Consider the following 17,807-nt stretch of genomic DNA (forward strand, 5'->3'; position numbering starts at 1 on the left):
GGTTAGGTTTGTCATTTGTATTTTCTTTCTCTCTCTCTTCCAACTCACGGTATATCTCTCTCTTTCTCATTACTCACGCTCTATCTCTCTCTCTTTCCCAAACTCACGCTCTCTTTCTCTCCCACACAGCCGCCGCCTCCCTTTTCCAGATCTGACATCGCCGTCGCCGCTTCTGCTCCGCCGCCATCCCCTCCATTCTCCCTTCCACCGCCTCCCTCCCCTATCGCCTCCATCTCCTTTTCCTCATCATGTTGCTCCGTCGGCGTCGCAGGTGGAGGGATTCTCGAGGCTGTGCTGCCCCGGCGTCGTCAGGGTGAAGTCGATGAAGACGACGATGGTAGAACGCTTGTGGTGGCGACCGCCGTGCCGCGCCGGATTTGCAGATCTGCATATCGTCAATGAAGTGTTCGTAGAAAATATCAATGAACATACTGATGTTCGTTAATATGTTCGTAGAAAACCAATGAACATAGTGATATTCGTCGATATGTTCGTAGAAAACCAATGAACATACTGATATTCGTCAATATGTTCGTAGAAAAACCAATGAACATACTGATGTTCGTTGAAATGTTCGTAGGAAAACAATGAACATACTAATGTTCATCTATTATGTTCATTGACGGATCAGGTCCCAGAATGGGAAAAGAGGAAATTTTTGGGATTTGTTTAACGGGATCCCATATTTCAGTATATTTGAGTGGACTTATTTGCCCTTTTTGGATTAAATAAATGTAATTAACCAATATTTAATTACATGTAAAATCAAATCAGAAAATTATATGAACCGTTGATTGGAGTGAGATGAATGGCCTTGATTTGGTCTTTATTATTTATCTAAGGGAGTGGTCTCCATTGAATGCGACCCTATATATATATATATATATATATATATATATATATATATATATACAGAGAGAGAGAGAGATGAATGTTATGATACATACCTTACGTTAGCACCACTCACGTTTAGCCTTGTTAGTATTATCTTTTTTGTTTTAGACATTTATTTTTATTCTAATACTTCATAAATTGTTATTAGGATCATTAATTTTATAAATAACAAAACATCAAAGTCTGATTTGTTCATATTCCCTTTAACTTCAAATAATTAATAAAAAGAACAAATTAGACTTCGATTTTTATGTTATTTATAAAATTAATGATCCTAATAACGATTTATGAAGTATTAGAATAAAAATAAATATCTAAAACAAAAAAGATAATGCTAACGATGGCTAAACGTGAGTGGTGCTCACGTAAGGTGCTCACATAAGGTATGTAGCATAACATTCATCTCTCTCTTTCTCTCTCTCTCTCTCTCTATATATATATATATATATATATATATATATATATAGGGGAGAGTTCAATGGAGACCACTCCCCTATATAGAGAATGAAGACCAAATCTGGTTCCTTGATCTAACTTAATCTAATGGTGGTAATTTAATTGATTAAATTTATTAATTTTAATTTATTTTATAATCAAAAGGTTAAGCATGTCATTTTCTATTTAACCCTAATCTCACTCACTCACTCTCATTCATGCTCTCTCTCATTCACGCTGTCTCTCTATCTCTCTCTCTCAATCACTCTCCCCCCTCCCCCGCCGCCTCCCCAATCCCCTGTTGCTCCGCCGCCTCCCCATCTCTGCTGCTCCGCCGCTTCTGCTCCGCTGCCATCCCCTCCATTCTCCCTTCCACCGCCTCCCTCCCCTATCGCCTCCATCTCCTCCTCCTTCTGCTGCTCCGTCGGCGTTGCAGGCGGAGGATTCTCGAGGCTGTGCTGCCCCGGCGTCGTCAGGGTGAAGCCGATGAAGACGACAATGGTAGAACGCTCGTGGTGGCGACCGCCGTGCCGCGCCGTCGCCGGATTTGCAGATCTGCATATCGTCAATTAAGTGTTCGTAGAAAATATCAATGAACATTCTGATGTTCGTTAATATGTTCGTAGAAAACCAATGAACATACTGATGTTCGTCGATATGTTCGTAGAAAAACCAATGAACATACTGATATTCGTCGATATGTTCGTAGAAAAACCAATGAACATACTGATGTTCGTCGAAATGTTCGTAGGAAAACAATGAACATACCAATGTTCATCTATTATGTTCATTGACGGATTAGGTCCCAGAATGGAAAAAAATGAATTTTCGGGATTTGTTCAATGGGATCCCATATTTCAGTAGATTTGAGTGGACGTTTTTGCCCTTTCTGGATTAAATAAATGTAATTAACCATTATTTAATTACATGAAAAATCAAATCATGAAATAATCTGGATCATTGATTGGATTGAGATAAATGGCCTTGATTTGGTCTTCATTCTCTATATAAGAAATGGTTTCCATTGAATGCGACCCTATATATATATATATATATATATATATATATATATGGTTAGTATCTAGTGAGAATTTCAAAATTAGTGACACCTAAGAACAATCCTGCACCACTGATTTTAGAAGATTCTACGGTTATGATTAAAAATCTTGTAACTTAACATATGCCTTAATTTTATAGTATTTCTCCGAATAAAATTAATAAGGGCAATTTTGGAACCTCAACAACCAACTAATATGGAAAGAGAATACGGATCCCTCAAATCCCGCAATGAATATCCTATGCAATCACTTGTTTTTCACACATTTACGTCTCCTCATTTTTGGCTTCCATTAGAGAAACCTCCATTGAAGCAACCTTTCTTGTTCATGGTCATCTGCCTAGTTCGGCTGGAATCCGAGATTGAAGGTATAGTTTTCGACTTGCTAGTCGCTTTCTTTGTCGTCTGTTCATTGACCTTGATTTAATTTATTTCATCGGTTTCTTCTCCCATTGGACGAACAATATTCATTTAATTATCCCTTGTTCAACTTCATCTTCTTCTTTTTTACCAGAAATCCATTATTTAAAAAAAAAAAGGGTACTTTTTATGGTTGTTTTACCCTAGTTTTGTTTGTTTATTTTTCTGGATCTGTTTTGAGAAATCATTTATAACACTGAGTAAAAATAATGATTGTCGTGCCTTATTTGAGCATAATATCTGTGAAACCAGTGGTCCTCCATGAACAAATCGATATGCATAAAGGTTTTATCTTGTGTAATGCTTTTATTGTTTTTACTTTAAAGTGTCATTTTTGTGGGTTTCTTGTTTATATTCCACATCATCTTTTCGAATGTACAAGTTTTAGAAGTTGTGTTCGAGCCACTATATGTGGTCATTCATGAACATAAGAGATGGATTTTTGTTTACATGAACATTCATGAAAATTTTGTTTTATGAATTGGAGTTTATGTAAAAAATTATATTCATATTCTGAAATTTGGTTGTGTTCAGCTTCTGTATTTTTCTTTTATATATTTTGGGGTTTTGTTGATGTTTGAAATTGTTTTGTGATTATTCAGTTGTTGTTCATATGCTTAATCTACATGTCATTTGTATGTTCATATACCTTAATATTGTTGTTCGTAAGATGTATTATTTAATATATAATAATATTTTGATGTACTAATAACTTTTTGAATTTATTCATTATGTGTTGATTGTCATTTCTTACTATGTGCATTGTTTGATAATAGTCTTAATTAACTTATAGATCATTGAACAATTCGCTTGAATATGAAGATCGTCTCTGGCTTCACGTGGAAGAGAGCTATGAGATTACAATCTTGTGCATCGATTGTATTTTGTGACTACAACTGTGTCAAAGAAGATGTTATATAGTCTGCAGATGTGCATTATCGCGAACTGTGCATGGATCGAAAGTTCAATGCTAATTTAGTTTTGTTAGGGTGATTTTTTTATTCATGAACATTGAACGTTTTGAACAATACGTCATTATCTTATTTGAGGTTCTTATGTGTTGGGGTTGTTAATTTTTTGTTCGTACAATGAGTTTGAACTTAACTCTTCAAGTCAATAAATTTATAGTAATATTTATTAGATTTATTAACAATGTTCTATAATTACATGACATTGGATTGTATATTTAATGTATATGACATTACTGTTCATAAGGTTATTTATTTAATACTTTGATCCTTTTTATGTTTACTGTAAAAAGTGATATTTGTGATATTATGGTTGTATTCAATTGAACAATATGTATGAACAAAGTCCATGAACAAGTCCTAAACGTATGACATGAACTTTGAATAAGAATGAATATTGACCATCATGCATGAACACTGAAAGTGAACAAGTCATTGTTCATGTAGATGTTCATTTGTTCGAAATGTTTGTCAAGTTATTGTTCATGAATTGAATCATAATGATTCCTTTTTCATATGAACAAGTGGTTAATCTAGTGAATATTGATGGTCTAACAAAATTTTTTTGGGGGGGCAAGCGTAAAACGACTCATTTTTCATATGAACAAATGGTTAATCTAGTGATGGATTGTTGGTTACTCAAAGAATAAATAAAATGATTTATGTTTTCAGTAATATAAATGCGAAAACAGAATTAACGTACTAAGCTTATTCAGTCAACTAAAGTACATGTTCATGTTAAATGAACAAATGAATTATGCGCCTGAACATGGAAAAACATTCCTGAATATAACGTGTGTTCATGTTTAATCTAAAAAAAATGAGTCTCTGCGGATGTTTAATCTCAAAAAACAAAAAATTGACGTGAGTTATGGATTTGAAATATCTTGCAAACTAATGAAGGATGAATAATGGACTAAAGAACTGTAGAAAATAAGTTATCTAAATCGTGGGTTAGTGGAAGAATAAAAGATATGTTTGACAAAATCCAAATACCATAATTATGAGATATGATATTGCATGAAATTAGGAAAGTAACGGTTGTACATTATATACGAAATTCCCTATAACTCCTTTATACCGAAAATAACACATGGGTACTTCAATGGATATGAGCCGTTAGATAGATCAAATCTATGGCTTTGATTTGTTCTTAAGTGTCACAAAAATATGGAGTTCTCACAGGACCCTCCCTATATATATATATATATATATATATATATAGGGTTAGCTTATATTGAGATTTTAAATATTTTGAGATTTTGAGATAAATGAACATATCAATAAATTCTTTGAACATAACCAATATAACTGATGAACATATGAATCTATTTAATTTATTTAAAAAACACGCCACTTGTAGGGATTGAACCCTAGACCAACGCGCGTTCATAAAAATTAATTGACAAGTTCATCATAATGTATTTATATGTTCATTTATCTCAAAATCTCAAAATATATATAAATCTCAATTGAACCAATTCCTATATATATATATATATATATATATATATATATATATATATTACCTTATTTATCTTATATATATGCATGAGTAGATCTTGGATGGTGAAGTCCCCCTGACTGCACATAACTACAACACTTTCCTCCGCCTCCACATGCGCGCATAAAAAATTAATAATTAATAATAATTTAAAAATTAAATATTTATTCGCCATAAAAATAAGGGCGAAAACGAGACCGATCCGTAATTAACAACATCACTTGGATATCATCTCGTCATATTCTAATGTTATGAATATATGATATATATTGTATATTGAAATAGTCTTTAAATGAATTAATAGTTAATAGATTTATCAATAATACGAGTGTTCTCTACTGGTGACCATTCGAAAGGAACTTCAAGGCTAAGCGTGCTTGACTTAGAGCACAACTAAGATGAGTGACCCACTGGGAAGTTTGTCTAAGGTTTGAAATACTGTATAAATACGGAAATACTTGTGGATATAAATAAAATAAATAAATAAATAAAATAATTAATTAAAATAATTAAAAATAAAATTATAGAATCAACGGCAATAGGCCTCCGGTAATGGTCCGGCATTCGGCGAGCCATCGGCGATCGGTCAGAATCGTTGGCGGCATCATTGCAGCCACTAATTGTCGGCGGCGTCTGTAGCCAGTAAAAGTCCGGCCAACCACCTGACTTGGCCGACAACATCTACCGGAGGTAGTGGCCGCCGGTAATCGCCGACAGGTTCATTTCACTGTCGGAAATCACATCTCCGACGAGATAATTGCCAGCGGCTTGCTAACTCCATCGCCGGCGACCGCACCATTTTTAGCGGCGGGAATTGCCGCCGACGATTCATTTTTTTTTGTAGTGTATTTTCTTCTTAGTTTTAGTTTGCGAAAAAATGTTTTTCAGTGGAAGATCATCGTCAGTTGTAATTTCAATGTATTCATTAAACTTTTCTTAGCTATTATTCTTTTTTTCTTTTGCGATTCTATAGGATGCAACTTTATCGTCGATTTTGTCTTTCTAGTCTTAAAAACGCGTTGTCCAATTGAAGTATTTGCTTCACTACTAGAGAAATCTCATTCAAATCAAATATATTCATAAATTCTCCACATTGCTTCTTATGCAAATACTCATCGTGAATCTTGAAATTATTTGATTTCACCAAGTTGATGACAACCATTCCAAGCTCTAAACTCAAATAGAAGTGGATCGCATATAATTATTACGCTCCATTCCCCATCACCGAAAAAAAATATCCGATCATTAAAAATCCAATCTTTCCAAACTTAAAACTCAATATCCAACAATAACAATAGGAAGAGTTTTTTTATTATTATTATTATTCTTTTTCAAAGTCACAATTCTTCTAAAAATGTGGTAAGCAAATAGAGTAAGCATAGAATAAAATACTACACTTAAACTAATTCTTCAACTATAGTAAGCCTTTCAAGAATCACAAACTCGATGACTATTGTCGAAAAAAATATACTCCATCGGTCCCACTGTATCTGAGACTCTTTTTATTTTGGGCGTCCCACTGTAAGTGAGACTCTTTCCTTTTTGGGTAAATTTTTTCCCCTTTAAACACCTTTTCACTTTTTCACCTACACACAAAATACACATTTCTTAATTCTCGTGCCCAAAAAAAAGGTTTCACTTACAGTGGGACGAAGGGAGTAAATCAAAGGAACAAAACATTTGTATTAATTATAAGGGATTCATTTACAGCTCTAAAGGATCATTATGGACATAATATGAGTCAATTGGCATCTTATGCCTTAAATTGCAATAGGTATATAGCACATTGACAGATGACTACGAAAAACTCAAAGCAAGACTTACAGAAGAAACCAAAATCAATTTGATCCTCTCTAAGCACAATGCTCCCAAGGTAATGATAATGAAACTAACGTTTAATTTACAGATGAATTGATTATATACACAATTGATCATCAATTGTATGTACAAATGTCAAATATGGTGACTCCATCATCTGCATAAATAAAATACCCAAGCAAAGTTTACTTTCTTTTTGTAGAAAGAGTAGTTGAAGCAATTTTCAAAATATATAATTAGTAGTTGAAGCAATTTTCAAAATATATAATTATTTGCATGCGTTATGTTCTATTCTATCAAATGAATAATACTGATACAAACAAAACGAAATACCAATATATAATCACCGGCAGCGGAGGATGGAGGGCCGACACGATTCAATACACTCACAAACTCAATTATCGCTGATAGCGGAGGATGGAGGAACGATCTTCAGAATGCGGCGACGAACGACTGCGGACAAGGCAATGAGGAATGATATATGCTTGCAAAACGCCGCCGAGCCAAGGACGGAGTACAATTAGCAAAGAAGATGTGACGTGTGCATGTAATTTCCTTATTTGATGTGTTTATTTTTTTTATTCAAGTTTCCCTAGCATGGAGTACTCAATGAACAAGAAGAAATTAATATATATACTATATTAAAAAGAGAGTTTTCAATTTGAAACCAATTTCAAATTAATTTCAAAGTTGAATGGCAATTTTGTAATTATTTATAAGCCTTATCAATAACTATAGAAACATATCACATAGATTTAGTGTAATATCTAATGAATTAATATATTCTTATAAATATATAATATGTAAAATAATTTTAAAATAAAATATAGGGAAAAGGTGCAGATAAGCCCTCCTAGGTGTTGCCCTTATAGCGTATACCTCCCCATTCTCACTGTGTGTGCAACTAAACCCCCCAACTCAAGAAAAAGGGTGCAAATACCCCCCTCGCCCTAACCTCCGTTTTCTCACAGTTAGTCAGCATTATTTTTTTTAATTTTCTGTGGGGCCCACCTTCTTCACCTTCTTGAATACAACCAACTCAAGAAAAAGGGTGAATAATGCCTCCGAGAGATATCGGTTGCTTCACCTTCTTCAAGTCGCCGTAGATTTTCAGCGCTCGCAACTTTGTCTTCCAGAATTCGCCTTCGATTTTAGGTTTCAGCTCCAATTCGCGGCGATTTCCACTGAATTTCTCCTTCTCGAACTCCGTCCGTATCGGCTTCGGCCGCTGCACCTGGAATGACTCCGCCTCCGACGAGGAGAAGAATCCGGCGGCGGCCGCGTAGCTCGAATCGGAGGAACTCCAGCTGGAACTCTTGCGATCTTTGCGCGGCTTCTTCACTTGAAAATCGGTGACGGAATTCCTCCGACCGACGACCTTCTTGATTACCTTCTTCTCCATCTATTTCTCGATCATGCAAGCGCGCTGGAAATTCTCCATCTCCTCATCACTCTTAAACACGCCGCGCATGTTAGCGCCTTCGGCGCCGCAGCTGTTCTTCGCAATGAAGTAAGATAGTCTTAGTACTGGTCAACATAACACAAGTATTGTCCCATCAGAACAGAGGGTCCTCTCAGGGGAAACAAATTATTACAAAGAGTTTCATTGTTCCTCAAGGCAGCACCATCCCATTCCTTCTTCGAATTTCTTAGGCTATCATCGGCTCGTTTAGCTTCTTGATGGCACTGGAAATGTATGATATTGAAATGGCTGACAGTTGTATAAACACAATCACCACGGGCACTTCCTAACGTTCCAACACCCAAATTCACACGCTTACTATAAGTGTAAACACCCAACAAATCAGTAGGTCTCAATCGGTAGCCCTCGCGGCAAACCATGCAAGCTAGCCCATCCTTCTCATCTTTAACATCTTCAAAACCCTCAACATCGGGCTGGGCATCAACAATTCGCTCACCACCATCTAAAGTCACTTGCCGCATCCCAAGCCCCTTAAACCATAAAGTAATAGTTTAGACTTCAAAAGTAAACAAAAAGCTAACGGTGAAGAAGGTGGGCCCAACATAAAATTAAAAATAAATAAAAAATAATGCTGACCAACGGTGAGAAAACGAAGATTAGGGCGAGGGGGTATTTGCACCCTTTTTCTTGAGTTGGGGGTTTAGTTGCACACACAGTGAAAATGAAGAGATATACGCTATAAGGGCTACACTAGGAGGACTTATCTGCACCTTTTCCCTAAAATATATGATAGAGATAAAATATATAATCTATAAATTGTGCCTTAAGATATCTTAGGTTCCTTTTTATTTTTTATTATTAGTATAGATATCTTAGGTTCCTTTTTATTTTTTATTATTAGTATAGATAATAGATTGATGAACAATTTGAAATCGTCACTGGTGTCGTGCATATGAGGCAAACTCGATCATAAATTCTTCTTCGTAACGTGGTAACTTTTAATCATTATTCGTGCACATTGGATAAACCCGATCTTGTTATTCAGACACTGTACATGGCTCTTGCTCAAATACTTTTATTTCTAATATTCATATTAAATGTTTTTTTAAAGACTTTATAAAAAATCAACTAAAAATAAATTAGGGAAATACTCAAATACATACAAAAAGCTCCATTAAAAATAAACTTTTCGGCCCCAAAATGTGGTTTTGGTAAAAAATCGTGCGACTTCAGATCGAAAATCGTGCAGGTGGGGGAATCGGTAGAGAGTGAAAAGAAGAAGAAGAAGAAGAAGAAGGAGGAGGAGGTTGCGCCTGCGATTTGGGGAGGAGTCGCGGCGAGGCACGGCGAGGCTGCGGCGGAGGTGTGCGTGGGTGTGCTGGAGAGAAACGGCGGCGCGCGACGGAGGCAGATCTAGGCGGCCACGGCGACGGGATCTGTGGCTGCGGCGACAGCGCCAGCGCGGCGGAGGCGGAGACACCCTGGAGGGCGGCGGAGGCGCTTTGAGAGAGAGAGAGAGAGAGAGAGAGAGAGAGAGAGATGGGGAGAGGCTGCAAGTTTTTTTGGGGGGAGAGGCTGCGATTTTTTACTTTTTTGTGGGAGAGATGATTTGTTTGGTATTTTCTTTTTGTTTTAAGGGTATCTTAGTCATTTCAACCTCAAAATGGGTACATTTTATATGTTTAATTTTGAGTGGGTACATTTTATGTTTCATTTTTTAAATAGGGTAAAAAACACCATTAACCCTTTGGTAAATGCAAAACATTTTTTTTTTGAGAAGAAAACATTTCTTTTTTGAATTAAGCAAAAGCAAAACATTTAATCTTCCTCAGACAACCCACCCCTCCGTTTCGCAAAACTGCAAACATTTCACCCCTCTCTCTCGCTCTCTCTGTGTCTCTCACACACACACACACGCATAACCCACAATCTGGAAATGTTTGGGTGTTCAAGAAAATCAATGATTGAATTTTAATTTTGATTGTGCCGCCAGCGCTATAATTTGCGAATTCACGAAAAGAAAAACATAGCTGTGGTTGAGGTCGATGGCGACGAAGAAGAGAGCGAGAACAAGTTTCGATTCGGCGATTGTGGATGTATGGAGACGTGAACTCGGCCAACTTTCCTCTAGAAACTTCACAAACAGGCTTGCCGCCTCTGAGGTCTATTTTATTATTATTATTTTTTTAGACAAGCTGAGGTCTATTTTATTACTTCTCCACTTTGATATTTTAGACTCTGTTTGTTATCGATTTCAGTATTGTTTTACTCATTGGTATATATCTGGATTTTTTTTTGGTGAAATCGGTTGCTCTGTGTTTGATTATGAGAAAATTATTAATCCCCATTTTCGATAATGTTTGATTTTCTTGGATATTATGGTGATTATTTATGAGGTAAATTGAGTTCTATGTTATATTTGTGTGTCAGAATCTAATTTTTGCTAATTCCATTAATCTTTTCCATCTTTTCCAGTTGAATAACTTTACTAGATAGTAGCTCTATAATTCATGTGGAAATTCCTAAAAGATGGTTCAATGGCCTTCATAAAATAAGGGCATAGTTTAGATGAGATGATTAACTGTTGCTATGAGAATATGAATCATTTTTAGAGAATTTATTCATATTTTTGGATTATTACTTGGATGCTTATGGAATTGCATATGCTGGTTATGTTTTCAGAAACATTTAAATGAATATTCTCTATTTCATCAGGTGTTCCGATGCGAGAATTCAGCCTTTTGGATTGTGAAATTGAAAGTTGTTTCACTTCCTTGGTTCTTTGTTTTCAGGATCTAGTGCTTCGTCTTGATGTCTTGCGAAAACTAGATAGACACCGTGGATGCGTGAACACCATTTGTTTCAATGAGGCCGGTGATATTCTTGTATCGGGTTCTGATGATAGAAAGATCATACTATGGGACTGGGAATCTGGTCGAGTCAAACTTTCTTTCCATTCAGGCCATGCTAACAATGTTTTCCAAGCAAAGTTCATGCCTTACTCAGAGGATCAGAGCATTGTTACATGTGCTGCTGATGGGCAGGTGATTTGTTTTTTCTATCTGTCTCTTGCCCACCCCAACCCCATGATGAGGACAACAACCGCAACATACTTCATTAATTTTTTAAAGATCCTTCTCAAACAAGTGAGTTTTTACATTCAGGTGAGACATGCTCGGATTCGTGAAAGCGGAGTGGAGACTAAACTGCTCGCAGAACATGATGGGCGAGTGCACAAATTGGCCATTGAACCTGGAAGCCCTCACATTTTTTTTACCTGTGGTGAGGATGGATCGGTTCAACATGTGAGTGGACATTTCTAGAATTCCACTTGTGCATTTTCAAAAGTGCTCCTCATCTGCCCCTTTTTTTCTTTTCTTTCTCCTACACTGTTCTTGTAGGAAAAACTTGGGAATAAATCCTACTATGCTATGTGGCATGACTATTGCAAATAGTTTGTTAGCCTATATAACCCATCTAAAGACAAATATCACTTTTGAATTCGCCTTCCATTATACATTTGTCTATCATTATTTTTATTTTTACTATGTTGATAAGCCTAATCAATATGTATTGTGCAGATTGACTTGAGAACTGAAAGTGCTACAAGCCTTTTTACCTGCAAGCCTCTTCTTCCCCATAAGTTTTTCCGTACTTTGCATCTAAATGCAATTACCATTGATCCAAGAAATCCAAATTTGTTTGCTGTTGGAGGATCGGATTCATTTGCTCGAGTTTATGATATTCGTAAATATAAGTGGGATGGATCAGCAGAATTTGGTCAGCCTGCTGACTATTTTTGCCCCAGTCATTTAGTTGATGATTTAAGTGTGGGAATAACAGGGTTGGCATACTCTAATCAGAGCGAGCTTCTTGTATCTTACAATGATGAGTTTATATACCTGTTTACAAAGGATCATGGATTAGGACCTAATCCATCAATTTCTTCTCAAGTGTCCGATCGCAGTGATGCTGGTGGTTTGACCACTGATAATCTTCCAGGTTCATCTCTTTCAAATGTTGAGGCTAATATAAAAGCTGCTCCACAATCGTACAGAGGGCATAGGAACTGTGAGACTGTGAAGGGTGTGAACTTTTTTGGCCCCAAATGTGATTATGTTGTGAGTGGATCAGATTGTGGTCGAATTTTCATTTGGAATAAAAAAGGTGGGAACCTTGTCCGAGTTATGGAAGGAGACAAGCACGTAGTAAATTGTGTTGAGACCCATCCTCATGCTACAGTGTTAGCCAGTAGCGGAATTGAGCAAGATATAAAAATGTGGATTCCAAAAGCCATTGATAGAGCCATTCTACCCACAAATATTCAGAAGGTATGGTTATATATTTTTGCCACCCTTTTATCATATTGCCTAATGTTGGGCCCACCGAGATTAGTGATTTTATTTTTAGCAAAACTTCTTTTCTTTTTTCCTTGTAAAATTTGGTGAACTTCTTTGTTTGCATTTTACACATGATGTTTTTTATTGCATCTCTCTTAAAATATTATGCGGATTTGGAGGAAGTTCTAATGTTTCCACATTACTTAATAGGATAGGGTCTTGAGTTTGATACCTCAAAGATTTGGTTTCTTTTCCTTTGGTGGTTTCCTTGATGACAATGACGATGATGATGACTTCGTCTGTTCGGACAATGATGATGATGATGATGATGATGATGATGACGACGATGATGATGATGATGATGGTGATGATGATGATGAGGATGACGAAGATGATGATGGTGACAGTGACGGTGATGGTGACAGCGGTGATGATGATGATGACGATGAAGGTAAGGATGACAGTGATGATAATAATGACGATGATGGTGGTGGCCATTGCGACAACGACGACCATATCGCCGAGAACTATGACCATGGCGGGAATGAGGTTTCGAATGATTGGTTGGAGGAGGAAGACAATAATGAGGGAGGTGATAGTACTACTGATTTTGTTATTGATAGAGACTTGTATGAAGACTGCGGATCTGATCCCGAGACCTATCAGAACGAAATCGAAAATATCAGCGGATCTGAGGGCTATGGTGACACCTATGAGAATGAAATCGAAAATATCAGCGGATCCGAGGGCTATGGTGATGCCTACAGTGCTGCTTCTGATGATTTTTTACTTGACATCTCTGACAATTATAATTGCAACGATTCTGGCTGGTGATAGAGACTACTACAGTTGATTTTGACATGTTGTTGGATGGTTTTGAGACGATGCAAAATGACTCTTAAATAAGTGGGATGCCATGTTTTCTGTTGCTGCTGGTGGTGTTGTTGGTGATGATCATGCCTTCTGATGATTTTGCACTTTGTATTTCCAGACGATGCCCGGATCGAGGGGTTGGATGCACCGTATGGTCTCTCCGGAGGATCTAATGTTGCAGCTTCTTTCTCTCCCGAGGCAGAGGACGGCCTCCGAGAGCCGTGGAGATCATTCCGGCGATCTGCTGCAGCTTCTTCTGACATTCGATGCCAACAGCGATGACGATGCTGAGACTGTCCCAGTTTAGGGTAACATTCCGGTGCACCATGTAATTAATATGAATGAAGAATAAACATGTTTGTTTTCACCTTGTTAGCATTATTGCTACTGAATCTGTGAATCTTTGGTTTTAATTTTCAGTTAGTGTCGCCCTTTTGAATTTTCAAGGTACTTGTATATATTTAGGGTGCATTTTCCTTTGACTAGAAGTCTAGAACATGAAAATCTATAGTTTTGGTTAAGTTTCCTTTACACCACAAATTTATATATTTGAGCTCGGAAAATGTATCTTCGAGCTACAAAATTAGCATTCCAGGAATATTATTGGGCAGAGGCCTGTTACTGGTGATGTTAAATACATTTATAAAGAAACTGGTTGGATTAGTTTGATTCGAAGAGATCGAAAAATTGATGGTTAATGTGGAAGATCTTTATTAGCGCAAGCAAATCGTGCGTGTCGTTGGGTCGACACGATAACTATATGATATGATAAGGTCAACATGAACCGATCTATTATGAAATTGCTCAACACGAACATGACCCACTTGCACAAACACGAATACGACATGAAAACAATAGCAACATGATTTGAATCGCGTTGACACTACACAATAATGATTAGAAAATGACAATTTAGTAAAATTCTGATTAAAGACGACCCTATAAAATAAAAAATAAATAAGGAATCAAATGAATTTTGTGTTGCTTGACGACAGAACAAAATATGTGATTAGAAAAAAAATTTAAAAATTCAAAACTTCTTAGTTTAAAATAAATATTTGATAAAATTCATAATATTAATTCTAATGGGTTATACAAACCCGACACGAATCCAACACCAACTCGATACGAAAGTATCGTGTTCTTATCAGGTTGACACGATAAGTACACAAATTTGATAAGACTTGGCATTAATTCATTAATTTTAGGACAATACATTAATTAGTGAATTAGGACACGAATTGATGGAGGGATCAAAATAACAAATTAGAACACAAATTAATGGACGGAGGGAATATTTTGCTTTTAAATTTGACAATAAAATTTTATTTCATATAGTCGTGTAACTGTTTTTGATAATCTATTTTAAAGTTACATAAATTCTCCTGTACAACCGGTTGCACTGTGCAATTGGTTTTCAAAATGACACTATTTCATTCTGGAAATGACACTTGAACATTTTCGAATGACACTATTTCAACATACAAATAACACTTCAAATGTCATTTGTATGGAGTGTCATTTGTATGTTGAAATAGTGTCATTCAGAAATTAGTTGCACGGTGCAATCGATTGCACGAGAAAGTGCATTTTAAAGTTATACCCATCATTTCACGTAAAGAGGGGAAAAAAATGGCAAGGAAAATGTATGTCCTATTTAGGTTGCAAAGACACACTTTTATATAAAAAATAATAAAGTGTATTAATTGAGAAAATACCAATTAATTTTGTGTTTGAATTAGCAAGAAAAATTGCGCATCAAATTGTTTTCAAAACTATCTTGCTATATCGATTAGCTCCAAAACCGAATTTAGGATTAGAGCCGCAAATTCGAGTTTAGGAAAATATTCGGGGAATCGATCTAATAAAAAATAATCCAAGCTCGACAAAATTAACTCTAAAATCGAGTAGATTGTGGCTCGATTAACATCAAGTGCAAAATCTATATTTATAAAATGAAGAATTAATTTTCTACACGAAAACATTGACTCAACCTAATTTTTGAGAGAGAGAGAGAGAGAGAGAGAGTGATATGCATCAGCAATGGGAGGCTTTACCGAGCTTGGCTCTTGCACACATCTTTAGCAAACTCTCTATCACGGACCGATCGCGCACCATTCCTTTCGTCTGCAGATCATGGGCCCGCGCCGCCCGCCATCCGCCATGCTGGGTTTCCATGATCGCCGAAACTCACTCTCCGCCGCCGCATTCCGCCGCCGATCACGCTTTCGTGATGCACTCCCGCCCCGACGCCCTAATTTTTGTTGACCCTTTTGATGGCAGGAGAAGCCCAGATCCCCGCCGCGGCGTTGCCAGTTTCCAAGCCTTGATCCGACGAGCTGGCGCCGCCGTTGCCGCCGTCATTTCTGTCTACTTCTTCCCGTTCCTCACCGCCGGCGGCGGCCCTCCGAATGATGACGCGATTCTTCGCGTTATCGCCCAATGGTAATTTCCCCCCTTTTACAAAAACACGAGAAATTTGTATTGCCTTTTTTTCTTTTTTTTCTTTTCTGGGCCAATAGCAGCTTATTTTGGTATTTTCTTTTTTCTCACCCCCTTTGTTTTTGGGTTGTATTTGTTTTGGAGAATTTGAGTGTGATTTTAAATCTATAATGACTATTGCTTAATGCTTATTATATGAACTGATACTGAAAGCTCGATTGTTCCATTTGCTATGATTAAAGATCACTGTTTTTGTAAACCATTCAAGATTCTTTCCTCATCTTAGGCTTATGGATATATTTATGGATAAAACCAATAGTATAGGTCATTTTTGTGCAAAGGGATATAGTTTAGGTTACTTGAATGTATTTTCTCTAAAAATATTTGGGTTAATTGTGCCTAAATATACGAACAATAGCCGAATTTTGATTTTGCATGAGCTAAAAATTCTAGCCTCTAAATACACCAACTTTCAATTATTCTGATTTTTTACACGGCTGTCAATTGCTCATTCTAGGTGAATGCCTAAAATGTCTTTATGGCTTAAACGACCTGTACTAAATGGCATAGTTGAATTTCTAAGCCATTTTTGCTAGCCACAATAGCATTAATTCATCGAAAATTGACAATCGTGTGAATAATCACAACAATTGAAAGTTCGTGTATTTGGAGGCAGGATTTTTATTTCATGTGCAAACTTAGAATTTGATTAAAGTTAGGTGCATAAATCGTGTCTGCAAATGGAATTAACCATTACATTCTTGTCATTTCTTGCAGCTGCCCCAACTTGGAGCACCTTTCCTTCCACGGATCCTACAATGCTTCTCAAGAAGCAATATTTGAAGTCATCCATAGGTGCAACAAACTCGAGCTCGTGGATTTCTCGGACTCGCCCTATTTCGAGCCTGTGATCTTGCAAGAACTGAGCAACTGCTGCCCTAGAATCAGAGGGATTAGAAGAAATGGAGGGTTGGAGCCATTGTTCTCGTGTCAACTTAGTGTTGGATTCCCTCTCTTGAGCATGCTAAATGTGTCGAATTCGACACTGGTTGATAAAGATCTGCTCAAAATCGTTGATGGCTGCAAGAAGCTGTGCTATCTGGATGTTAGAGGGTGCCAATTCTTGATTTTTTACATGCACATCATAAAGGTGGCTTCTGCAAGAATAGCTACCATTATGTATGATTGAGGTTTTGCTATGTTCTTGATTGAGCTTCATTTTTGAGCTATGATATCTGATTTTTGTGAGTTTAGATGTATAAAGATTGAGATTGACATGTCTGTGGAAGTCGGGTGATCTGATTAAGATTAAGGTTAAGATATGTGTTTATGTTAGGTTTCCAATCTAATGTTTTCTATGTAATGCATGAAGGATAAGATTAAGGTTAAGATATGTTTTTATATTGGATTAAGGGTTTAGGGATTGAGATGTATGTGGGATGTAGTTTTTCTAACTTGAGTTGTTGCATATGCAAATGTATGGAGATTAAGGTTAAGATGTGTGTTTATGTTGGATGTGGAGTGTACGATGTTAAACGATGTCGTTTCATTCCGGTTAATATCTTCTAAGTTGAGCTATTGAAAGCATGCTCACAAACAGCGGTTGCCGGTAGTTAAAGATTGCCAATTTCTA

At 36.6% G+C, this 17,807-nt stretch overlaps 2 protein-coding genes across 5 annotated transcripts; both read left to right on the top strand.

The window, feature by feature from the left end:
* Positions 1 to 10,265: 10,265 nt before the first annotated feature.
* LOC130989250 (uncharacterized) lies at positions 10,266 to 14,178 on the top strand. 4 transcript variants are annotated; one of them, XM_057913208.1, is made up of 5 exons: positions 10,266 to 10,681; positions 11,312 to 11,563; positions 11,684 to 11,824; positions 12,101 to 12,850; positions 13,070 to 14,178. In XM_057913208.1, exons 1-5 carry the CDS (start codon positions 10,565 to 10,567, stop codon positions 13,691 to 13,693), a joined length of 1,884 nt encoding a protein of 627 aa, XP_057769191.1. In that variant the 5' UTR covers positions 10,266 to 10,564; the 3' UTR covers positions 13,694 to 14,178. The 4 variants fall into 4 exon arrangements, with proteins under 4 accessions (XP_057769191.1, XP_057769193.1, XP_057769189.1 ...); XM_057913210.1 differs by having other exon boundaries at positions 13,851 to 14,178; XM_057913209.1 differs by having other exon boundaries at positions 10,283 to 10,915.
* Positions 14,179 to 15,555: 1,377 nt separating this feature from the next.
* Positions 15,556 to 17,422, top strand: LOC130989251 (uncharacterized). Its single transcript, XM_057913211.1, has 2 exons — positions 15,556 to 16,177; positions 16,952 to 17,422. Exons 1-2 carry the CDS (start codon positions 15,765 to 15,767, stop codon positions 17,361 to 17,363), a joined length of 825 nt encoding a protein of 274 aa, XP_057769194.1. The 5' UTR covers positions 15,556 to 15,764; the 3' UTR covers positions 17,364 to 17,422.
* Positions 17,423 to 17,807: the final 385 nt, after the last annotated feature.

The sequence above is a fragment of the Salvia miltiorrhiza genome, chromosome 6 (assembly GCF_028751815.1).
Source record: "Salvia miltiorrhiza cultivar Shanhuang (shh) chromosome 6, IMPLAD_Smil_shh, whole genome shotgun sequence".
NCBI lineage: Eukaryota > Viridiplantae > Streptophyta > Magnoliopsida > Lamiales > Lamiaceae > Salvia > Salvia miltiorrhiza.

Coding starts and splice junctions, on each gene's coding strand:
- LOC130989250 (XM_057913206.1), top strand. CDS start 10,565: ATGGCGACGAAGAAGAGAGCGAGAACAAGTTTCGATTCGGCGATTGTG. Junction 11,825..12,100: donor AGGATGGATCGGTTCAACAT/GTGAGTGGACAT, acceptor TGTATTGTGCAG/ATTGACTTGAGAACTGAAAG. Junction 12,851..13,069: donor TACCCACAAATATTCAGAAG/GTATGGTTATAT, acceptor ATTACTTAATAG/GATAGGGTCTTGAGTTTGAT.
- LOC130989251 (XM_057913211.1), top strand. CDS start 15,765: ATGCATCAGCAATGGGAGGCTTTACCGAGCTTGGCTCTTGCACACATC. Junction 16,178..16,951: donor CTTCGCGTTATCGCCCAATG/GTAATTTCCCCC, acceptor CATTTCTTGCAG/CTGCCCCAACTTGGAGCACC.